At 39.4% G+C, this 25,375-nt stretch overlaps 1 protein-coding gene across 3 annotated transcripts; it reads left to right on the forward strand.

The window, feature by feature from the left end:
• The first annotated feature begins 16 nt into the window (after positions 1–16).
• pms1 (PMS1 homolog 1, mismatch repair system component) lies at positions 17–23,938 on the forward strand. 3 transcript variants are annotated; one of them, XM_033618066.2, is made up of 13 exons: positions 17–103; positions 1,116–1,259; positions 1,810–1,992; positions 2,212–2,314; positions 4,616–4,779; positions 11,261–11,377; positions 13,523–13,645; positions 13,762–13,908; positions 14,505–15,343; positions 20,916–21,383; positions 21,588–21,718; positions 23,324–23,484; positions 23,564–23,938. In XM_033618066.2, the coding sequence occupies exons 2-13, from the start codon at positions 1,128–1,130 to the stop codon at positions 23,762–23,764; spliced, it is 2,769 nt and encodes a 922-aa protein (XP_033473957.2). In that variant the 5' UTR covers positions 17–103; positions 1,116–1,127; the 3' UTR covers positions 23,765–23,938. The 3 variants fall into 3 exon arrangements, with proteins under 3 accessions (XP_033473957.2, XP_033473960.2, XP_033473959.2); XM_033618068.2 differs by having other exon boundaries at positions 84–177; XM_033618069.2 differs by lacking the exons at positions 21,588–21,718; positions 23,324–23,484; positions 23,564–23,938 and adding an exon at positions 18,507–18,591 and having other exon boundaries at positions 20,916–21,053.
• Positions 23,939–25,375: the final 1,437 nt, after the last annotated feature.

Consider the following 25,375-nt stretch of genomic DNA (forward strand, 5'->3'; position numbering starts at 1 on the left):
CGTGTAATAATGGGGGCGGGAATTAGGTCATTTCCGCTGTGTTGCTCGTGCCAGTTGTTTATGAAAGATTGAACGGCGGCTTCAGTCAAAAGGACTCGTCTAAGTCAGTATTCAGCCATTTAATTTAGCTATTTTTAACGTTCGTATTAGGATTATCATGGGTTGTAATGTCGCCAAGTAAGTTTTGGCGAAATACGGTTTTTAATGGTCAGCTAATGAGTATGAGCAGCTCAAATAATTTGCATAGCGGTTAGGTTAGCTAACGTTATTGATAAATGCTTTCCAACTATTTTATTAAGGTGTTCAGCGTCACATCACGTTTTTGTATTAAAACTGTTTCTGCCTAAATCATGTTATGACTGAAAGAAGGTATCTGGAGTGTTTCGTTTAACAGTAAACTGGCATTTGTAGGTATCTGTCACTCAAATTCTAATATAACGTAAAACTTAAAGGAAAACACCGCCTAAATTAAGAATGGCAAAGTGTTATTTCCATGGCATAGGAATGTGCAATCAGTATTTTTGAGCATGAGCTACTCTCTCTTAAAGCCAGAAACCAGAGAAATAAGTTTCTAACTTGTGGTGTCACCACAGGGTATGTAGTCTGGCGCAGCTCCACAAACAGTGAATGGGAGACTGATTTTGTGCAACCGCAAAATATTTGTTTTCTTTTTTTATACCCAGTTGAGCTTTATTTTGTTGTAGCGTCCTCATTTCTGAATCAGAAAACGCATCTTTATGATCAGAGCATTTCCCTGGGTGCTCTCTGTGTCATCTAGAACATCTATAGTAAGTAATTGTTTATGGAGCAGCTCCAGACTTTACACCTGTAGGCGTCACAAATTTGAGTTTTAGCACTCTAGTTTTTGGAGTTTGATTTGGGAGGGAGTTGTTCATGTTTACTTATACTACTAATACTAATTGCAGTTGAAAGTGGGCAATTGATAATCTGTAATGAATGACTCTGGTTTTGCATTTCTTTGGTGTTAGGTTAAGGCCAGCAAGGCATCTGGCTCAGGGAGACTTTTGGACCTATCTGAAAACATGAATAATAACAACTGTGTGTACTGGTAATTGCTTGTTCTCACCAATGTATGGGGGACTTTTCTTCAACAGACACCCGAAATCATGAAGCAGCTGCCTCCAGATACTGTGCGGCTGCTGTCCAGCTCCCAGGTCATAACCTCTGTGGTGAACGTTGTGAAAGAATTGATGGAAAATTCCCTGGACGCTGGGGCCTCAAGCATTGACGTTAAAATGGTACAGTGTCTAAATGACAGACTTAAGAATAAGGAGAAATGTAAAATATAATTGAGTGGAATTGTTTATAGCATGATTTGTCTCAATAGAGCTGAAAACAATATGTATAGCAAAGGTAGGCTTTAGTTATAAAGATGTTGTTGCCTACTAGATGCATGAGTCTATTTTTTGTTCATTTTATTAAATATTTCTTGTAACTCATCTGAGTGCAGCAAGTTAACCCTCAGAATTTGAAATCTGTGTTTCTTTGATACTGCAGAGGTAGACCTCTAAAGTCACCAGATTTGCTTTTTTAAAGTATAACTGCCCTTGTCAATTAGTGTTTCCTTCCCTATTTACAGCAAGATTGTTGTTGTGATGGATAATGCAATAAGTAAAATATCTAAGTAAAGCATAGTGTGAAACAACACATTGCTATAAACATCCTGGAGAATAGCTCTATTTTTCCATGCAGGTAAAAGTGTGCCTTTACATCTTCACAACTCACAGTACTGATTCCTTCCTCCACTTGCACATGCAGTCTACAGTATTATTCAATTTCATATTGCAGGAGAACTATGGTTTGGATCGAATAGAAGTGCGTGATAACGGCCATGGAATCAAAGCTGAAGATACTCCTGTGATGGCCGTGGCACATTTTACTTCAAAGATTGGTAGCCACGAAGACTTGGAGCAACTTGAGACGTATGGCTTCAGAGGGGAGGCACTGGGCTCCATCTGTGCCGTGGCTGAGGTGAGAAGTGTTTAACAATTGTAGTCACTGAATTATAGTCAGATGAAAAGAAAACAAGACAGATGGGAAGAAAAGTATGGGAAGAAAACGACTTTCATACATGCATTAATGTATAATATTTCACAGATGACTCTGTGATCAGTATATATGAGGAATGACACAAACATCCAGGTTTTAAAACTATACTTGTATAAAGTGTCTTAATGTCTTTTCTTTTAGGTGGCTGTTATCACAAAGACAGAGGAGGATGACATCAGCACCCACTACACACTTAACTTCACAGGGGAGATTGTTTCTAAGAAGCCTTCCCACTTAGGTCAAGGCAAGTCACCAATAATTGAATCAGTCTTGTAGTGGACAACTAAACCAAAGTCCTATTTTAGATAATGAAATAGTAAAGTGGAACTATACACACATCAAGTTTGTTTACATGCACGGTAATATTCCACTATTATTGTGAATATGAAAATATTCTGAATTTGATGCAGGTCATGTAAACAGCATATTCCATTTAGATATTCTGAATTTAGCATTTTAGCAAGAACATAGCCTTAGTACATGAAGCGTCAGTTCTACCAGGTGAGCTACTGGAGGCCCCAGCAAACTGACTTTGTAAAAGAAAAATTAAAATGCTGTGTTAGAGAGACATGGATCAAGAGAGGAAGGGCAGGGAGCTTCAGAGAAAGCTTCTGCGTAGGGCCCAGAATTTGGTGCTATGCTCCTAGCTCCAGCCATTTCACTCTTCCATATTTTGATGTGATAAATGTCATGTTAGGGCATGTTAATCACAGTATGTACGGCTGTTGTAAACAGGAATTTTAGTGGAATATTTATTTTCTTTAGCCATGTAAACAGCTTAGTAGGAATATTGTCTTTATCAGAATAAGGTAAAAAAATGGAATATTTTGTGCATGTACATGTAGTCATTGTGAACACTGCTGAACTGGAAATGCAACACAATGTCACACTGACAGATTTAGACACCAACTTGCATAATGGTGGCTCTAGCAGCAGTCACATTTTCTCTTGTACTGTAAATATGAAGTTACTAATTTCCATGAGTGGGTTAAGTGAAGTAAACATCAAAGATGCTACAAGCAGTTCCTTTTCTTGGCAGTATTCTTTTGTTTAAGGGTGGTCAGAGCATTCATGTATTCATGTTGTTACACTTCTGCATCTTCAGCATGTATCTCAGAGACACAAGCGTTTCACTCCTCAGCATGCCCTGTACATTGTTGCTGAGTGGGGCAGTAAATTAGTCTTCGCCTGCAGAAGGGTTCCACCTGCAGGTTCTCATCAACTACAACCATCTTGAGCTGGTCTCAACCACCATGGCTATCTCTGTAGTGGCTCTCTTAAGTTATTTGGGTTCCAAGTTGACCTTTTGTAAGAAATAGAGCACTGACGTTGCTGGGAACCGTGGCAGCCAGCTTCAGTAGGGAATAAGGTTGCGTGACATCCTTTGACAAGAGCCTCATCAATCAAATCCTGATACTCTGCTTTCTTCAGTTGGAGAGAGATGGCTAGCTTTTCTTCCCAGGGCACTGTGACTTCTTTTTCTAAAATTGTTTTTTGTCTTTCTTGATAAGAGAACAAAGTCTGGTCAGATTGAGGTTACTGCCACCTCTTCTGGAAAGACACGTTTTTTTCTTCAGGTTCACTTGCATCCCTCAAGCAGAGGCCTGATGCAAAATAGAGGCTGCTTTCTTGGCACTCCCTCTTGCCCTAGGGGCCTTATCTCCTTGCCTTTGGAAATTGACAACTTTGAGTGGTGTTGCCTGGTGTTTGTTGTCTTTGTCCTTCTGCACGTCCATCCATTTGGCATTTTTTTTTCCACCTGTATCAGCCTTCTCCCAGTGCTAAGGGACATCCAGTCAACATTTTAATCATAGTGCAAAGTGGCTCCACACTGCTTGCAGGATGGGTCTTATTCTTTGTCTATTAATATCTTGGGGGGAAAACAGTAGAAAGATATTCTATGATTGATGTATTTGAAAATGTTGTCATTAGGAAAAAAGAGAGGCAATGCGTCCTTCATGTGTGTGAAAAATTGTTTTTTTAGCCCAAAAGTAGGGATGCACAGTCAGTTGAAATATAACTGAAATTGCAGTATGTCCAAATGTTATATCCAAATCGCAGGAGCTTCAGTTTTTTTTGATAAAGTTAAAATATGTCACAACATACATAAACAATACATTGTGGTGCTACAGAGATGCCCCAACCTACATATCATATGCCAGATGTAAGGGAACATGCTTGTTTGGTACGGACCTCAGCAAAAATAACATCGTTATCATTTTTATACTTTTTTTCAGTGAAAATGAAGTGCAAAAATGACCATTCTCACAATTGCAATACCTGTTAAATTAATTGCAATATGAATAATCATAAGTTAAACAACTGGGCTGAAACATACAAACTATTTGCTGGCGCACAACTCTTAAAGGAGTTGCGTGAAATAATGGAGGCAAAATTGGTGTTTATTGTGACAAGTTTCAGAATAACACAGACTGTGTCCATTGTCCAGTCAGATTTAGTCTACCTGAGTCCTTTAGCCTTGTTACAGGAAAAGTCCATTTTATGTGTTAAGTTGTTGCACACCTCTGTTCTTTGTGTTTTACAGGTACAACAGTGAGCGTACTGAAGCTTTTCAAGAATCTTCCAGTGAGACGGCAGTACTATTCCTCCACCAAGAAGTGCAAGGAGGAATTGAAGAAGGTGCAGGACCTGCTGATGGCCTATGCCATTATTAAACCTGACTTGAGGGTCACGCTCGTTCACAATAAGGTCAGTAACTCCTCTCTGTTCAGATTTATGTTAGTAAAGAAAAACTTTCCTGACAGCTTTCCCTGGTGACTAATCTGAAGGTAATGCTAGATGTAACTGGCAGCTGTGCATCAGCAGCATGCAATTATATTATATATTATGTACAGTCAACAGTGGTGACTGATGAGAATTTAAATGGAGGTAAAGTTAAATTTATTATAGAATCTATTTAATTTTCCAGCAGCCACTCACAAATGAGCTAAAACGAATCCTTTAAAATGATATGCAATCAAACACTTATCTTGTGGTCTTAAATGTTGTAAAAGGTTTGTAGTTTGGTATATTTTAAAAAGTGACTGAGTACACTGCTGTATCATTTCCCCTTCAATAGCTACGTTGGTAGCTGTGCCTATGATCTTAGCATAGATATGGACAGCAGTAGTGGATTATGCTTCAGGAGTGGTGAGAGAAGTGTCTGTGGGCTATGTTGCTTCAGACATAATTCAAGATGATAAATAAGTTGGCAGGATGAAATTACAAGCTTTTAATAGTCACCTATAAAGTCTGCAGTGAAGTGTACGATACTAAGGCAATGGGAAAAAGAACACGTTGAGGTTTTAATGGGATTGAAGTCTGTCCTGAAAAGTAACCCAGTGTGTAGTCCTCCACACACAGCAACCACTAGGTGTCCTCATTAGTCTTCATATGACTATTCTGACATCACTGGCTCAGGATCGCCATCAGTTTTTTATTTGACAGTATATTGTTATATGTGGCAAACTTAACCAAGAACATTGACAACATGTAAATCCATGAGAGCTTGTGTAAGATCACATGCTACATGTGATAACGCATACATACAGAAATGTCAGTCGGATCTCAGAGAGTAAAAATTGAATTGATTCCATGAAGTCCACTGTTCCTCAACATTTTCACACAATACTAATAATACATGATATTTATAAAGCAGTTTCCAAAAAATGTTGTTTCCAGCAAAATAATGCACAACATCAATGAAACACAACATCAATAATAAAGTGCCAGGAGGAACTATTAACTGTCCATGAAATAAAAATTATATGCGATGATAGAGGTTAGTGCTGCGGAGGGAAAATTGAGACTTAGTGAAATTTATTTGATCAGAATATATTTGTATTGATCAGCTTATTTAACATATAACTCAGTTTAATAATTATTTGTAACCAAAGGACAGTTTGTATTTATTGACAATAATTAAATAAGTGAAAAAAACATACCAACAGTAATAACAGCAAGACAAATGAGAGGAAGGAAACAAATACAAAAAGCCTAGATAATAAAGAGCTTTCCCTGTGTACATTTCACTCATTTGATAATTTGGAATATTTCGTACCTCACAGCTGTAAGGTGTGCACATCTCCCTTTGACAGTTGAGCTTGGTGTTTGTGCCTGTCTAAAGATTTTGTGTCCAATGTGTAAAAGCCAGTTACGTTACACACACACAAAAAAAAAACAAATCAGGAGCTTATCAGTTAAATTATGAGTCAAACACCTTCTTGAAGACAGTAAATGTCTCCAGCCTCCTGTTGTTTTGTTGGCAGTGCCAATGTAAGTCAGTGAGCTATGACATCGTTACGTGTGATGGAAAATATTAATTTGGTTTGCAGAGGCACTTGAGAAACACACAGACTAAACCTTTAATTGAGCCAAGCGAGGACAGGTTGACTAACCTGATAGAAAGAGGTGTGTGTGTGCTGGTTAATAAGTCTGTGCTGGCTCGATAAAAGTTCAAGTCATTTGTAAGAAAGAAAAATTCTGGAAATTACATGCATACAACAGAATGTACCTGCAGCTATTAAGCTATTAAGCAGTTATAAGTCGGTGGACTCTTAATTCCCTTTCAAAACAAAATTACAACCCTTAGTACATGTATTTATTATGGCTCCAACTAACACTTATTTTTATTACTGATTAATCCAATCTCCAATCTTTTCTTTCATCAGGTAATACAGTGTCAGAAAATTGTGCAAAATTCACATCACAATTTCCTAGAGCTCAGCCTGACATCTACAAATAGCTTTTGTCAGTGCTTATTACAAAACAAGGACATGTTCAAATAACTGTGATATAAAACGTTTTTTTGGTGACAAATGATTAATTGATTATCAAAATTGACCAAATTGTCATTGCTGCACTAATATTTATTAAGGACACTTAGGGTTTAACTATGTTAATATCCTCTAGGGTAATGACAAATCAGTGAGACCTGCTGAGGTAAAACTTAGTTTCATCAAAAAATGTTTGCATAGATACAATTTGAATATGAAGTGGTGGTTTTGTATTTGTATATACGTAAATATATATATATATATATATATATATATATATATTTATGGAAAGTACTGCAAACACAAAATGTCAGATAATGCTTAAATGGAAGCAATTAACCAAACAAGAAAGACATTGCAACCACTGTCAGAAACCTGCAGGGCAAGTAAAACAGTCCGTGTGGACAGGCAGAATGCACTGGCAGAAATGCTATCTTGGAACCCATAGGCTGATTTTTGAAAAATATATATATTTTTAAGTGCATTCATTTGCTGATAATTGTTTGTAGAGATTAACCGAAATGACCGGCGCACAGAGGAGGAAGTATTGGCTTGGATATCCAATGAATACACTGGACTAGCCTGAAATATTAGCCATTGCCCCTGAGGCCTAACATTGTTAGACCGATAGCTGACAGGTTTCGAGATTGATCAAATATAAACTAAGGTTCTGTCTGATTTTATTAAAACTACTCATGGGTGCAGGAAGGTGGGTCCTGTAGCACCCCTATTGACAAGGGATGGAACAACACAGTTTGTAGATAGTTGACTATCTCTTGGGCTACCTGAACATTTGTTTTAAAGTTTGAACAGCGTATGATAAGGTACCTGTCAGAAAATATATGAAAAAAAAAATGCTGAAAATGTGCAGATCTAATTAATTCGTCCGAACTGACGTTACAACCTCATCACATCAGCTCAAAGTGCAAGGGTCGGGCTCAGCTCATGGGGCAGCTAGCAGTAGATAAAGAGTGCCCCAGGAATGAGTCCCTAAAACCTGGAAATAAGTTAGTTGGGCCCCTCGTCTCAAAGTCAACGGGTTTTTTCGAATGGGTTTTCGATTAGACACCTGAAATAAGGTCTATGGTTAACACAGAGACTTTAATGTTTGTTCTATGTGGCTACATGGCTTTATAGCCTCACTGTGGTGGTGACGTTAAGTCATGCGACAATGGTGTAGTTTAATTATTGCCTATTGTTTGCTTTTTACTTATAGTGATTGCATTTACATTTCAAATATCATAAAAGTAGTGTTCATTTATGAAGGTTATCTTGTTGAACAAAACGTGTGAGTATCATAAACATTTGTTTGCCACTGAGCTTATTTTCTGCAGTAATCTAAAATCCAATGTAAAAAATTCCATAGGCTTTTTGAAAAGGGAACCAGGACATTGCTAACATCTGTGTTGGCCAACAGAAAAGTGTCATCCCTGGAGCACTCTATTTGTTGTAGCAGGAGCTAATCAATAGTGCAGACAGGCTGAGAAAGAACAGAAATTTGTCAGGACAGTTTTTGAGCTGCTTTTTAGACACTGCGGGGGCATATCCATTGGGATGGAGTTTGATAGCAGCTAATGATGAAGTTGACGAAGAGTGGCTTCAGCAAACAGATAACTGGATGTCCGCCACCATTCAAAAGGAAATACTAGAGTGCCAACAGTAATGTTTACAATGTTTCCAGGGTGGTAGTAGCTCAGTCCATAGGGACTTGGGTTGGGAACCGGAGGGTTGCCTGTTCAAGTCCCCGTCCGGACCAAAATATGGAGCGTGGACTGGTAGCTGGAGAGGTGCCAGTTCACCTCCTGGGCACTGCCGAGGTGCCCCTGAGCAAGGCACCGAACCCCCCAACCGCCAGCCCACTCTGACATCTCTCCACTTAGTGCATGTATAGGTCCAGTTTGTGCATGTGTGTGTTCGGACCTGTGTGTAATTGACAACAGAGTGAAAAATTGAATTTCCCCTCGGGGATTAATAAAGTATATTAAAAAAAAAAAATCACTATATAAATAATATTCCTGACATCACAGCACTGACTGAAGTTTAATTGTCATCACTCAGTATCAGGTCTTCTCCCTGCACTTTGTCCTCCTCTCTCTGCTGTGATTCACTGCCTGCAGGTAGCGCTGGTAGATGGAGGAGGGGCTGGTTTATCACAGCCAGCAGCTAAGTTTACAAGAATTAGCCAAATTTTAAGATAACTGAAGACTAAGCTAAGCAGTTATTTAGTGTAAGCTTTTGTTTTAGCTTGTTTGTAACAATTTGCTATTAGCTGAGCCAGTGCATTGTGCTTATGTGAAACCGTGACGGTAGTGGCAGGTGAATGAGAGACAACAGACTAATATATCGCTTTCTACATGTTTATGCTTGTTGAGCTGGTTATTGATAAAGTATTGCCTTTTTAATCGCAAATGATTCATTGCACTTACAGTAAAGAGCGTAGTCAACATCAACTTGATTAATCTTCACTATACCATGTCCACCATGGCCTGTCAGCTCTTTTTGCTTGTTGAACCCTTGTATTAATAAAGTATTGGCTGTTTATGAGCAAAAGTTTTATTGCACTTACATTACTTACAGTAATGTAAATAATGCTCACAAAGTGGAGTAATTTTCAAGTTATCTTGCCTTCTTCTCTATCGCAGCCTCTCAGTTCTGCTGTTCGCTGACTTCACCCTATGTTGTATATGTGTGTGTGTGTGCGTGCGTTCATGTAGAGGTCCGCCCTTACATAGAGAGCAGGGGAGAGGCTACAGTATGATCAAACATCAAAAAGTACCGATAAAAGAACCAATAATGTTGGAGCTTATTAATACTACGATCTTTAAGAATTTGTCCCTGGGCCTGTTCAATACCAGGTTTTGGTACCCATCCCTGTTACTGTTGCCTATTTCTTGCCAAAAATGATGTCAGAAACATGTTTTAGTGCACTATGTAGCTGTAATATGAGAGTTTGTAATCAGGAAGTGGGTGCCATACTGTTTTCTCTATTGTGATATTGGACACACATACCGAAGCAATGCATCATATTCCATAATGTCCAATTTTATTGACATAATTTATTATTGACTTAAACATCAGTTTTAATTGTCATACAAGTTATGTTGAGGTTGCATGTTTTTGCATTAATAACAAAATAATTTCTGTAAGTTTGGTTTTTAGCATCTTTTTAGACAGTTGTGTTTGGTTACTTTTTATCACCTGTCCCCTGGGTTCACAGGCTTGCAGAATGTTGATGTGCACAAGTAAAAAAAAAAAAAAAGCCAGTTATTTTGGGTTGTTCCATTATGTAACATTAGATTAATCAGCAATGGAGTTACTTAGCAATTAAATATTTCTATCCCGTATACATTTTACCACCACAGCTAAGCGTCACTGTCAGGTGTTCCAAACACAAGTATGGCTGACTGTGAACTGATTTGGCTGATTATGATGCCTGAGTAAGTTGCTGAACACAGCTGCAGACTTAAACCCAGATTCTGTTTCAGGCTGCAGCCAGTTTGTACACTTAAGTGTATAGGTGGTGCAGGTCACAGAGAGACTACATGACCATCATATAACTCTTAGAAATCAGTTTCGAGGTGGTCAGAGGAAGGTAGTGAACCCATTTCGTACAATCAGCACTCAGTTACCCCTATCCTTTATCTCCAACTCTGCTATTCGGCCTGTGTCGTGTTTCACAGCTTCTTCAAGAACTGTTTACAGGAGTGATCCGTTTACATGTGCCAAATTGCGTATTTAATAACCGAGACATGCCCTGTAACAGAGCGCATGCTTTTAGAAATCAACACCCAGGAGATATATTCACTGGTGGACACAAACTACAAGCACACTCATTGGTGTCAACATATTTTCTACCTGAATTATTTTCTGATCTCATATAATTTCAAAATGATCTAAGTCAATTTTTAGGAAAATTATCATGACCTTTAAATATACATTCATCTGTTGACATTTTGTGTCTCTTCCCCCTTAATAGAATAATAAACTAAATGTTTTGAATCAGTGATATAATTACAGAGTCCCTAAGATTTAATGTTGAATGTGTCAACCCGGCTGTTTTCACAGCAATGTATCTCTGAGTATTTGTCACGTGTGGCATTTTCAAATAGTTCTTGTTAATTTGGAGTAATATGGTTTATTTTTGAATGTTAATTCAAAAACCCATTATTTTTTTTACTTTTGCAACGACAACTCTTTCATATTCCTCATGTTCCCTGTCCTAAATTTTGATGTCGACTGATATGAACATGCTTGGTTTTGTCCATGTCTTATCGAATCTCTTGACAGAAATAAAATGTATGAATTCCAGATATGTTGGCTGCTTCATGGCCCAGTTACTATCTTGACAGGTGTTTATGCAGTGTGATTTGCCTGATATGGACTTATGGAAGTTGACTGGTGTCATATTGTTGCAGGTGGTGGTTTGGCAGAAGGCCAAGGTGGCCGATCACAGAAGTGCCCTCGTCGCTACACTGGGGGCCGGCGCCGTTGCCAACCTGCTCCCTTGCCACCATCACCAAGAGCAACCAGAGGTTAGTTAAGGGGAAATATGCAGAGAGGGGAGAGTTTTCTTTTGTTTTTCATAACATTGCTGGCAGAGCTCCATGCATGTGCACTAGTTAAAAAAACACGGTTGATAAGTCAGTTTGATACAGTTAAGTCTTTTTGATTGTCACATGGACCATTGCTCAGCTAGACAAAGTCACCCTTGAACAGTGTAACAAAGGATGCCATAAATGTGAAGAGACGAGATGGAGTGCATTGCACTCCGATGGATGAGTGTCACAGGCACATAGCACGGCTGAGCTGGCACAGAGCCGCATGCTACCCCTCCCACCTTGTGTCCACAACTTGCACTCTTTGCTCTCATACTGTGACTCCCATGCCCCTTTGCCCTTCATTGTGGGGTCATTATGGAAGTTCATCCTCACAAGACACACACTTTCTTAGAAAATGTCATTGTCAACAAGTCCATCCTAAATTGACGTGTCATTTAGTTTTAGTCAAATTCAATGAAAAATATGGTGATGTGGTTGAAATAATGTCATTTTATGTGTTTCAGAAATTTTCTTTGACATTGTGTGACATAATTACTAATAATCTTAAAAAAAAAAATTTAAAAACAAGTTTGAAACGAGTTGATTTCCATTGGAAATAAATGATGATTCAATGTCTTATTTGTTTTGCTTACTTTAGAATGGCCTAATTGGTCTAAGGCCTAGTTAAGATGGATGCTTTTTGCAGACCAAATGAGAGCATGCACGTTATACTTGACCGTGAGCTAATAACCTCATCCTGAAGGCCTGGGCTGAAGCCAGCAAATGTGGTCAGTTGGTGGCAGGCCAGCTATTCCCTTGCCCTTTTCTTGAGTTCTTTCCTGATGAAGAGTGAGTGATTTTTGTTAGCTAAGCTTTGCTGTGCTGATTGTAATCAAATTATTGTCGAGCGGTGACTTTCTGCTTGGTCACGATAGGTGTCATGTGGCTCGTACCTGCTGCGAGGCTCCCAAGTAATCCAGTCTGACAGATATGGAGCAGCCCTTTTCACCCTGTTTCTCTCTCATTTTCCGTCTTTGTTGTTGTTATTTTGCTGCTGCACTTTGGTGCCCAGTTATGAGAACGACCTTTCACCTTTTCCTCTTACTCCCTGTAGCAATGAAAGAGAACTTTTCTCCTCTTTGTCCCCAACACCCAAAGCTTAGTGATCAAGGGAACCAGGTTGACAATTTCATCAGGGCCTCGCTCCAGGAGAGTTGTAAGAGCTGTTCCTCTGCAGAACAAAATGTGACACTCGTTTTTGGCAGCATGACTACGCATAGCCGCGGCCCTCTGGGGCCAGAGGTGCCATTCGTGCTCTCATAAAGTGACCCTAATGAGCAGAAATAGAGAGAAGCATATGTGCCCCGACCTGAAACAGCAGTTCATTTATTAACTTCATTGGTGTGCGTTGCTGCTAATAATGAGCCCGAGGCTATGTGGAAAAAAAAGCATAGTTATGCTGCTTGCAATCTGTAGCACATTAATAGCTTTCCATAATTTCTTACTAGCTTACATTCATAATGGAGTTGTGCAATTGTTCAGCTTTATGTCGAGTCATCAATTTTAGCTCATGAGAACTGCCTCTGGCATGAGTCTGGGTGAAAGGTGATCATGTACGACATGCTATGGACAAGTTCACAGTGGAGCCTGCATGTTGATAAAACAAACTCAGGCATCTCACTGCCTGTCTTTCTCCATCAATCCAAATTTGTGTGAAAAGAAGTTTGGTATTTATATACATCGAATATGTAAAGAAGTTGATGAGATGAACGTAGTGAACCTCTAAGGGAATGTAGCTTTACTACTCGTCCTCATTATGCCAGGACAGTGTATGTGTGGTATGCTAAGACAGATGCTGAGTGCCTGTTTCCTTGCACACAGCCAGAATTAATGGCATCATTACAAGCTGTGCAGTTGTGCTGTCAGCGGAATGGATCATCTGTGCCGTCCTAATTGAAAATGTAATGATGATAACGCTCATGTAATTTCAAGTCTTCAGAACTAGTAGTTACACTGTTATTTGTTAAGTAGTGTGATATTTTCCTCACTGTATTTTTTTCTGGCATGTTTATGTATGACACCTATTTTGTGGTTATCTGTTGGATCATTAATATTATCTTTTTTTTTTTTTTTATTCAGATTGTTTTAGATGGCTTTTTTCCAAAGCCTGGAGCAGATTACTCTTCTACAAGCTCATCTAACCCTGACAAAACATTTATATTTGTCAACAACCGGCCTGTCCACCAAAAAGATATAATGAAGGTAGAGTCGTTCTGGATAACTCAGCACAACACAATTCATACTTTTAATAATTTTTTTGGTATCTGATGCAATTCTTATATTTCATGTTTACATGGACACCTGTGATGGATCATCAGTTGGTGCGTCAACACTACACCGCTCAGTATCCAGATGACCAGGCCAGAAACCGCTACCCCACCCTCATGCTTAAAATTATGGTCCCACCATCCTCAGTCGACATCAATCTGACACCAGACAAGACCCAGGTTCTTCTTCATAACAAGGTAGCTATGATACTTATTATATTTGGATAGAATTTGGTCAGATGTAATTTTAGTCATGGTCCAGCCGTTAGAGGAATAAACCCAAAACCCCTCATCTGCCAGGTGTGATTGGTAATTCAATTCTGTGTACCATCAATATTAGGGATGCACCAATTGTGAATTTCTGGGCCGATTGCAATGTTTAAAATTCAGCCGATAGCCAAAACTGATGGGTTTTTTAATTTATTTTTTTGAGTTTGTTTCTTTTTATTTATCACAGTTCCCTCTCTAGTATCTCTATTCTATACTGCTGTAAAAATAACAAATTTCTCATTCAAACAACAATATTTATTTAAGTTTGAGAGTAAGATCTCTGTTTGTCCCAAACATGTTTTCTGTTGTCCACAAGACGATGGGACGCTGTTAGTATCAAGCCCTGCTTTTTATCCTGCGTAAAATTGATGTGACGCAGCAGAAAAACATCAGCCACTTCCAGCTTTGAATGTCATCTTGTTTGTGGATAGGCTAATACCAGTCAACAGAGCGAATATTGGTAGATAAATCGGTGCATCCTTGGTTGTTGTTTTTTTACCATTTATGATCTGTCTGAAATTTAGGAGGCTGTGCTGATGGCAGTAGAGATATTTCTGGTTTCTGTCTATGGCCATCGGCCCAGTGGTGACCCACCAGCTGAGAAGCACCTCAGTCATGAGACGTCCCCGTCACTATCTAGTCCTTCGCAGACTGATGCTTCACAATCATACAATGAACAAAGTAAAGACATGGACGACAGTCTCACCAACCACCATGGTAACATGCTTGGAGATGTACCTGAACACAGTGAAACAGCTCTGTCAACAGCAGTAAGCACAGCTGCTTCACTGGACTGCCAGACCTCAAACGGCAGCTCTTCATCCTCTGTAACAGAGGACTGGATCATCAACCAAATCCCAGCTGGACTTGAGTCTAATTTTTCTCTCTGTGACGACGAAATGGCTCAAAGCTGCACCCCGACAGCAGACAGAGGTTCAGCAAGCAAGTCCCCTGAGAGACTTGAGGACAATGCTGCATCAGGTGCAGATGCGAGCAAAGACCACATATCAGCTGAAGACTGGAGCAGGGGGACGGCTTTGACTGACCCTGTATCACGAGAACCCTTACTGCCCGTCAAAATCCACCAGCCCTCAAAGAACAATAATTCCGACTCAGATGAGATCAAGTGTCCAGACAGCTCTAACAAAAAGATGTTCAATGCTATAACAGAGAAGCGGGCTGCTCTAACAGCCTACGACCTGATCAGCAACCGTGCCATGAGGGCACCACTGTCTCCTGCCGCCCTGTTCGAGAAGGAGGCCAGAACAGAGATCCTCAGGGAGAAGCCTACAGCCAGCCTGCAGGATATCAGCATCGCCGTTCATGAGAGGTGGAAAAATCTGAGGGAGGAAGACCGTAAGAAGTGAGTTTCCAGACCTTCACCTTTCCAAGCAGTTGTTTCCATTTCTTATTTGCAAGGCAGAGAGAGGGGGGAAAGTCTGACCTGTCGTTTGCATGTGTAAAGCCTAGTCTGGAAATTTTGTTGATATGAGCTGTGTTTCTAATTTCCAGACAACTATGTCTAATAGGGGCTGAGGTAGATGACATTTTCCGCAGTGCAGCAGGTGTCACTCATGGTTAAATGTCCTCTATTGCCAGAGTATACCATCGACCACGTGGCAGACTTTATTGAACCTTAAGGGAATATCAAATCAACTGAAATTGTCTTTATTTCCCATACCTACAATAGTTCCTAAACATTGATTCATAGAGACACTGACTGATATATGAACTCACTCTTCCCTTTATACACAGTCTCTGATATTTCCTGATTTCCAATTCCAATACCACAACATGAATTTAATATCTAAACGTACTGTTTCCAGGTTCAGGTTCCAGTCTCTTGTCCTTTAAAATCTCACCTACACTTACTTCACGAGTGGTATGAAGAGTGACACATAGTTGGCTAGTCAAGAACAGATTTGGCACAGAACAGATGGAGGTAATGAGTTTTTGTGTTTGACCCTTGCTCCTTCTGGGTCAAAGGATTTACATTAATGAAGGTAAGACAGGGATGGAGTTAGTTGAAAAACAAACAAAATATAAACATATGGTGATCAGAGATATGTGCATTTTTGGTAGAATAGTGTGCCATTGTCCAGGCTAAAGATGTGCATTTGCTTCTCACTCAAGTTTGAGATCTCAGTACACAAAAAGAAATTGAAAATGGTGCTATTAGCAGGTCAGAGAGCACAGCACAGTGCACAAACCACTGGCAACTCCTAAGTTTGGTCAACTGATAGTGTTAAAATCAATTATGAAATAGGAGAAGAGGTGAATCTTGTCACTATTAATAATGGTCCAGATGGATGGACACGTCAGCAAAAAGTACAAACTGTGCTACCTACTGATCTCTAGCCACTGAGCTACTCAGCAAGTAGCATTGTGGAATAACACCAGTACACTGTGCTGAAGGCACTTCAACCCAATTATGTTAAATTACTGCATACCAATTTAAAGTAATTGCAAAGTTGGAAAATGTGTATCAGCAGTAGTTGGGGCCTTATGTAAGGTATGGAAGAGTGTATGGAAAAAGACATCTGTTTAGAATCCCGCCTTGCTGTACTGCTGTCTTAAACATGAAATAGGATGTGGCAAGGACTTGGCTCCTTTCACCTCCACTGTTAAGTGGCATACCACTTCTAGGAATTACACTAGAACAAGTTCAAGAAACAGGTTCTTTGAATAATGGGGTGCTGAAGTGTGAGCCCTAATGCTTAACATGTGAAGATCTATGGAAACATGAGTTGGCAAACTGTTTTGCTGAGGAAAGTACCCTATAGATTTATCAAATTTTCAACATGTTGTTTACATGTGCACTGAGAACAAGATAGTACTTCGTATCTGAAGTCTTATTTTAGAACATACTGTAGTTTATTCTAGGTAGATGACAACAGATGGCAGCTAAGCAGCAGTGTATCACTCATTTAGTGATGAAGGCATGTAGATGTTAGGTGGACTTAGATGCAGAGGTTACATGTTACTGCTGTTTCTACAGCATAATTTGTGTGTGAAGCAGGTCTTAACTACATTTTGAAATGTAGTCATTTAAATGCTGTTGACACAAATACCATGCATAACGTAGACATTTTAGTGATAATCCTTCCATAAAGTTGGGGGACTGACAAGAGACAGGTTAAATGAAGATTGGTCAAAACTGAAGCAACAGAGACAGAGATATCCTGACTTGTAGTTCCTAGTACTGTATGTGTCAAGCCCCCAAAACACCGGCTTTTTGGCTGGACCACAGCAAAGCAGGGGGCAGCCCTACAGAACCGAAAAATCTTCCACTGAGTCCCTGAAAGTTAATAAAAGAATGATGAAGTTGCACCACTGGCCAGTGAAGTTTGAGTCACCCTATTGGCTGTTACTCTTTCGAAATGAATAGGCACAACAGTGTTTCCGCTGGTAACGCCATTGCCTCCTCCATTAAATATTAGAGATGTTCCAATATCATTTTTTCCTCCTGATTCTGATTCCTGAATTTGTGTATCAGCCAGCACTGAGTACCAGTCCGATACCATTGCGTTGAAAACAAAAAAAGAACAGCTGTATATTACTATCCCTGTATGGGTGTGAAATCATTGCTGTTATTGTATGGCATGGCTCAGGTTAAAAACCTTTGTAAAACATGGACAAGTATGCCATAGAACTTTATTTTATTATCTAGTTTGACATTTTGCTAATGGCTAACATGACACTTTTTACTGCAAATCATTTTGTCTTTGCCTCTCAAACAGTAGCTGTCAGTGGCCGCACGGCGAAATCTTCTGTGTAGGCTACTGTAAAGTTTAGCAGTATTGGTGCATAGACTTGTGTACCAGCCGTAACCCGATCACATATTTTAGGCAGTATCAGAGGCATTTCTGATACTAATATTGGTATCAGTACAGATCTATCAATCATCTGATCCACTTTCTCTATCCATACATGGTTGTTATTTCTGCCAAAAGCCTTTGCTGCTCTATCCACAAAGCTCGACCCATAAAGCTTCATTTAAATAGATGGATAAATAGAGATGCACCGATTGCAATTTTCTTTCTTGTAAGAACTATAAGCGACAGCAAACACAAACATTTATCAACTTTCATTTCATGGAAAATTAATTGTATGTTTGTAATAAAACAGGGGCTATTATAACATTTTTTTAAAAACTGCACCAAGTTACAGGACCTGTTCTCACTCAAACTCAAAATAGAAAAGGGCTCCAGGTTACTGGGCAAAGCTTATTTATACTAATAAAATTTCAGTGTATTCCTTTTTATCTAACATGTTTCACTTTCTCACAACAAAACCGGTGCAACAGATCTATATATGCTCAATTGAATTATTTTCATATCAGAGAAGAATCAAAGAAAATATTAGTCTATACTGTGCACATAGGCCTATTATAGAGTCAAATCTGTCTTAAACTGTGTATTTATTTATATATCTATTTCTTTATACAAAACTATTAATGAATCAGTGTCTATTTACAAAAATGTAAAGATGTGTATATTTTATTATATTAACTTCCACTCCTGCAGTGAGCAGCATCTCCCTGCCCACCCAACACTGTGTGCAAGATCCAAGAAGAGAGGGGGAGAACTGGCACTGTTGGCAAAAGAGCTGGTAACTGCAGTTACTCTGAGCAGCATACATGGGAATGAATCATAATATAGTATATATAGCATTTTATCCTGATAGTTTGAGTAAGTTGCTAAATTAGTCACTAGTCTTTTTTTTTTTTTTAGAAATAAAGTCGCTAAGCTGTCGCTAAATCTATCGAGAAAGTCAGCAAATTGGCAACACTGCGTGTCTTTGCCGCTGTGTGCCCGATGTAAACAATCGCAAAGCTCACGTTTATTTGAGTGGCACAGAATGGGACTGATCGGCTGGTCGCAGGTCATGGCCGATCAATTGTTGCATCTCTACTGAGAAATTTAGGTGGAGCTCAAAAATATTGCACCTTCGGTGCCACTGATTTTTCTTTGTAAATTTATATTTTCCTGTATATGTGTTTCAAACGTGGTGTTTTAATCCTGGGTTTGTAGGGTGTTGACACAGTTTGATCCGTATGTGTCAGAATAACAGTATGTGGTCGAATGACAGAGGGAGATTGAGAGAGTGACGGTGGATGCGCCCAAAGCCGATAGGTGTTGGCAGTAAGAGCTCAGGAGAAATGAGCAGTTACGTTGTCAAGTGGTAGTAGATGCACATCGTAGGTTTCAGCTTGTCCATGAATAAACACTGCAGCTCCTCAAGATTCAAGTAAAGTTCCCGAATCTTGTTTCCCAACTGCTGGCTACTGTTCATAATTGTCATGGGATGCAACCTAGCTCTGTTTAACAAAGTAACACAAACCATTGCCTGTCCATGGTGTGATGGCATGTGACTGAAATAGGGAAATAACAGAAAAAACAATTGTCCACAGTTATTATAGACACTACCACTGACTATCCCTGTAACTTTTTGGTCATAACTTAACTTACTGATACCATATACAAGGTTTTGACCTTGTCTTGTTGTTAAAAAAATGTAAGTGTCAAGCCCTATCAGGATAACCCTGATGAGAGTATTAGGATTTTCTCTCAGACTTTGGAGAGCTCCCTTCAGAGCAACAGAATACATTTTACCACTGTTTACACAGAATGAGCAGTACTCCTCATTAGGGCTGGGTTAAAATCCTTGATTCATCTGTTTCAAATCAATCTTCATTTGAATGATCCAATATTGATTCATAAAATCTCAGATCGATCTTTTACAATCCGCCTTTTTCCACAGATGCACTACACTTTAATCCCTTTAATCTCACCGGCATTAAATGGGCCCCGACTTAAATTATCAAAGACTGTCATATTAATAGGATCAGACATTATCAGTTATTTTATCTGTACTTTTTAATGTTTTGGTGTAATTTACTTTCATGTGCTGCAGCACTGCCTCCTGCTGTCTGTGCATTATGGCTGATTCTCCACATACTCACACAAAGACAGCAGAGCTGACAAGCCGCTGTGGGGATGGTTGAGTGAAGATGACACTAACTACGTTTGTTACTTAAAGTGTAATAAATCATTCGCAAGTGAAAAGGCAATATTTTATCAATAAATTTGCTCAACAAGCATAAACATGTAAACATGTAGAAAGCGATATTTGAATCTGCTCTGTCTGCACTCTCTCATCCACAGCTGCTTGTGTTATGTTTTACACAAGCTAAGCACATTAGCTCAGCTAATAGCAAATTGTTAAAAACAAACTCAAACAACAACAGCTGTTAATGTCTAACTGTGTAGCTTAGTTTGCCAAATTTACCAGCGGTAATGTTACCTGCAGGCGGTGATTCCATCAGCAGCAGAGGGAGGAAGACAGAGGACAGGAGGACTAATACTGACTGACTGTCTGTGTTCTTCATTCTTTCTAAATTTCACTCAGTACCCTATTTTAATGTCAGGAAAATGATTTACTGTATGTTGCCAGTGAGATCTTATTGAGTTATGTAGTGACTTTGCTGTTGTAATGTTACTGTTGCTGCTCTATACATTTTGTTCAATTTAAAAAATTTCAATTCTGACCCTGCTCTGAATTTATTCTTTTTTAAAATCATTCCTTGTACAATCTACAACATTATTCTCTGAGAATTGGTATTGTAATGGAAATATCCCAATTGAATAGATATTGCATCAATCAATGAATTGAATCAGAAATCAAATCAGAACCTTGTGAATCGAAATTGAATCGATATAGGGAGGCAGTGGCGATAGCCAGCCCTGCTCCTCATGATGAGTAAACTGAATTTAAAATTTGACTTTGGTGGAGTGCCAAGTGCCAGGTTTTTAACCTAGGTGCTTGAGCATGTTTTTGTTCTACAAATCTCCAAGTCAATGCATGTATGAATAGATTTCTAGGAGTGTTTTTGCTACTGTTGTGGCTCTAAAAGACTTGGTTGAACTCTGCAGGTATGAGGAGAAGGCAAGAAAACACCTGGAACACCACGACCAAAGGACCAAGTTGGCCTCTGCTGAAGGCCCCAGAGAGACGAGCGTTAGCACCCCAAGGGGACATGCACAGGGCCAGAAACGCAAGGCCCCACTGTCCAACCAGCAGCTGCTGGACCAGCTCTTCTCTGCACAGCCCCAAAAGAAGACAAGGAGCCCTGCACCTAAGCCCTCGCAGCCCCTCCCCTGCAGTGTAGCTGCCCTTCGGCTGCAGCTTCAGCGCCTTTCATCCCAGAGCAGCACAGTGCCACAGGGCCTCCGTCTTGTAAACCGGCTGGCCTCTCTGAGCGCCTGGGTCATTTTATGTGGTCAGAGGCTCATGTTGTTAAACCCATTTCGAGTGGAGGAGGCCTTGCTGTTTAAGAGACTCCTAGAGAATAATATACTTCCAGCAGTGAGTCTGCAGAACCCTATACAGTTAACAGATGGGTAACGTATCACTCACTTCTTAACAGCACAATGCCAATCCTGACAGCACACTCATCCTATTTCTTTACATACATATACAGTATGTTTGAGACAGTTTTTAAGACAAATAAATCCTAATCCTTGGTTTCTGTTAAAGCTTTTCTAATGTATGATATAATCACTGTTGTTGTATGTTAAACATGTCCGTGTCTCTCTTTTTAATAGAAATCTAGGGGGAGCTGAATATACTGAAGCTTTGTGCAACATGGAGAAACAAAGCCCTGAGCTAAATGGAGGGGCCCTCTTCTCTGATCCCAGGCTTGTGGCTAATGGGTTTAAAATCCAACTCACTCCAGGTATAAAAATTCAGACTGTATGAGGTAGTCTTATATGATTGAACATTAATTTGCCAATTGTGTTCCTCTGAACCTGATTACAAGCTTCTCTTTCTTTGAGTTTAGCTGTTTAAAGGTCTCATGGATCATCCAGTTTTATTCAACAAATGTTAGAGCCATTTGCCCTCATTGAATGTCATAGTTCACCAGTCACCTAGAAATGTCAAACGTACAGTCCCAAGTAACTGGATTACAGGCAATTATTTCTGACAGAGTTTCTGTTTATCGGATTAGTTGTGGTACGACTCAACAATATTCCCATTCCCTCAACAAATTAGTCCATCATGAACAACAATGAATGATGAAATAGTGAATGTGATATAACCTTAACATGTTTTGTTTTTTCGTAATTAAAGCATGGTCTTTTATAATTGATCATGACACGTGTAATAACAACTTTGACACATTATAACAACATAGTCATACAGTATGTACATGACCTTCTTTATTTGCACACATGTACAAGGAGTAAAGTTTTGTGACAAGTTATCTCTGAAATAAGCACACGTTTACAATTAACATACTATGAAATGAGACATACTAACAAATAATCTGGTAATGTTGAACAGCTAGTTTGTTTAATGCAGCTGGTACAAGATATTAAAGTAACTGATAAGAAAAGATAATTGATGCATCTAGACTGACAGATTGCTCTGATAATTACAGTATACATTATTGTAGTTTAATCATTTATATACTATACTTATATACTAATAAATTAGGGAAAAAGTAAAGGTTGTGTAAATTATAATGTAAAATAAATCAGAATAACTCCAATTAAACTTGTTTTTGTCGGCTTCATCATCATTATTGTGACAATATTTCTCAGCTGGCTTGCAGAGCGGTATACAGTGTCCTGTGAGTGTTGGTTGTTTTGGTTGCTGGAATGGTTCACCTCAGTTGACATTGGCTCTCTGCCTGACAGAGTGGTCTCACAGTGGGGTTTGTACCCCAGCGTGCAGGTGATGAGAATGGTTGCCCTTTAAGAAATTCAAGGAATTTTCATTTGGCACTGCCAGCCTCGGTGGGTGTGCATGGGACTGAAGGTAGCGGCATATATAAGATGGTTTCATTGCACAATCTCTGCTGCATACCTTATCCTTTTCCTAGGATTGGTTTGCGTGTCATGTTTATTTTGCAAAAACCTTTAAGGAAGTTTGTTACTGTCAGTTATTGCTCTCTACATATATTTTAAACAACAAATTTATTGCAACACAACCTGCACAGAAATATTTAAGAAATATAACTGCCTCTGCACCTCCAGGTTTTTTTGTACCTCTGTGAGTTGATTTTGAATCCAAAGTCGTGTATCAGAAATATGAATTGTGCATGATTTGCAGTATTTCCTCATGAAATGAGAAGCTATCATTCTTCCACCCTACAAGACAACTTCCTTCCAGTCTGCTGGGGCTTCTATTAGTCATTTAACACTCCATTTGGCCCTTTGCTTGTTTGACTTGGTCATCAGTCCGGCCGTAAACCACAATATTTATTTATTATTCTTTCCTGGAGATAGTAGTAGCGTCTGGAGTATATTAATCCTTGTTTTCTGCTTGTTTTGGCAAGGCCTCACGTCAGCCGAGAGACATCTGGAAGTGACAGCAATGGCAGACTGCGTGCCTTTCCTCGGTGTGGAGGACCTTAGGGAGATCCTGACTGCAGTTCTTCACAGAAAGGCCAGGACCGTGCAAGAGTGCCGGCCACTTAAAGTCACAAACTACCTACAAGTGAGATATTAACAATGGCATTACTGCAGTTTTTTGTGTGTGTTTTATTAAATATCTAAATTGCGACTTTGCCCCACAGGGTGAAGCAGTACGACTTGCCCGTCAGTTACCTACAAAGTTATCCAGGGAAGATGTGGAGGAAACCCTTCTACGGATGGATAAGCAGCTCGCTGAGAGCAACCGGACCTGCATCCATGGACGACCATTTCTCCAACACCTATCTGACATCCCTACTACAGACCAGGAAGCTAAAGCTCTGCTGAAGCCTTTAGAGCTGTGAGAAGTAGACGCCTCAATAAAAATAATCACAGCAATAAATTATTAATGGAGCAGCTGTCTCATTTTAATGCAGCTGATTATTCCCAAAGTAAATTAACTCATTTGTTTTCATTCAGCTCAAATGATGTCCAACTTTGTTACAAGCAGAACATAAAAATAAAAGTATTTTTCCACATTTGTGCTTTGATGAAGCATGTTTCTTGTGAACCTCAAATTGCTCATTTTCATTTTGATCATTCACATCACAATATATTACATAACATTTAATTTAATACATAATTACTGATGACTGTATGTGTGATGTCTGTTTTTCACATAGCTTCAAAAAAGGGGGGGGGCTAGTTGCTGTGAAAGGACGTAAGTTAGAATCCTTCGACTGGCTCAGAAAGTCTTGATGACGAGTGTGAACAGGAAATGTTCCCTTAGCATCTACTGTTGTCTGGCTGCTTAAGCAATTAACTTAATACGTTGTAAATTTCTGTAATGGTTGAGGACGAAAATTAAAGTGCCAGTGTGTACAATTTATCTATTGGCAGAAATGGTGTATTATATTCAGTACTATGTTTTCATTAGTGTATAATCGACAAGCGGCAACCTCCAGGCCTGAAAAATGAAGCAACACTGAAGTGCCAAAAAATGCAGTTCCTTGAATGGCCACTTGAGGCGGGTTCCAGAAGTCAGTCAATCTCCATGTTAAAACACCCAACTTTAAAGCAGAAATAAATATGTTTACAGCCTGTTACACAAAAACTGTTTTGGTCCCTATGGCAAATTCCAATGGTAATTAAGGCTCAAAGTTCTGCGCATTTAACGGCACACTGCTTTGAGTGACAGGCTGTCTGCAGATAGTGCCCTTGGCTATTTCGTCAGATCCACCCTTCGCTCCTTCACAGTTCAAGCCTCTCACCCAAATATGGTCACTTCTGTGTCCAAAAAAACACTTAGGCTTCAAAACAGGAGTCCACAAACCAATTGGTAACATCATGGTAGCTAGGTCCATTAATTTTTTCGTAATCACCTGACTGGAATACCTTACCTTAGAAAGGGCTGTTTATATCTTTATATGGAGCGGGTCCTCTCCCACGGAGTCTGCCGTGCTGTTCTACAGTAAGCTGGAACAGACAAATCAAAAACTGGCTCCAGATAGGGCCATTTGAGTTTTTTGAGCATTTTCGTGCCAGCCTCTATAGTTCTCTTTCATGCTTGGCATATGAAAGAAGATTCAGTCCTGCAACCTCACCGTTTAAAGTCATTATATCTTACATACTGTACTAGACCTTTAAGTGTGTCTTACTCACAGTATGAATGTGTCATGGTGTGGAAATAGCTAATTCTTTCCATAGATTTTTTCCAAGAACTGGTAAAACAAACCCTAGAAGCAGTGGGGATTTGCATGTTTAAAGAAAAGACAATGCTCTGGTGAAACTACAGTAAATCCAATGACATTGGATCCCTGTAACAAAGAATTCATATTTTAACCTAGATACAGCCACTCAATAAAGATGAGCCAGGATGTGCAACAAAATAGAGACACTGACAGGTGAAAAATGTTTGCGCAGCACCAGGAATAGCTGGTTGGTTAGTTAGTAGTACAGGGTTCTCATGGTCATGA

This window comes from Epinephelus lanceolatus, chromosome 14 (genome assembly GCF_041903045.1).
Source record: "Epinephelus lanceolatus isolate andai-2023 chromosome 14, ASM4190304v1, whole genome shotgun sequence".
Lineage (NCBI taxonomy): Eukaryota > Metazoa > Chordata > Actinopteri > Perciformes > Serranidae > Epinephelus > Epinephelus lanceolatus.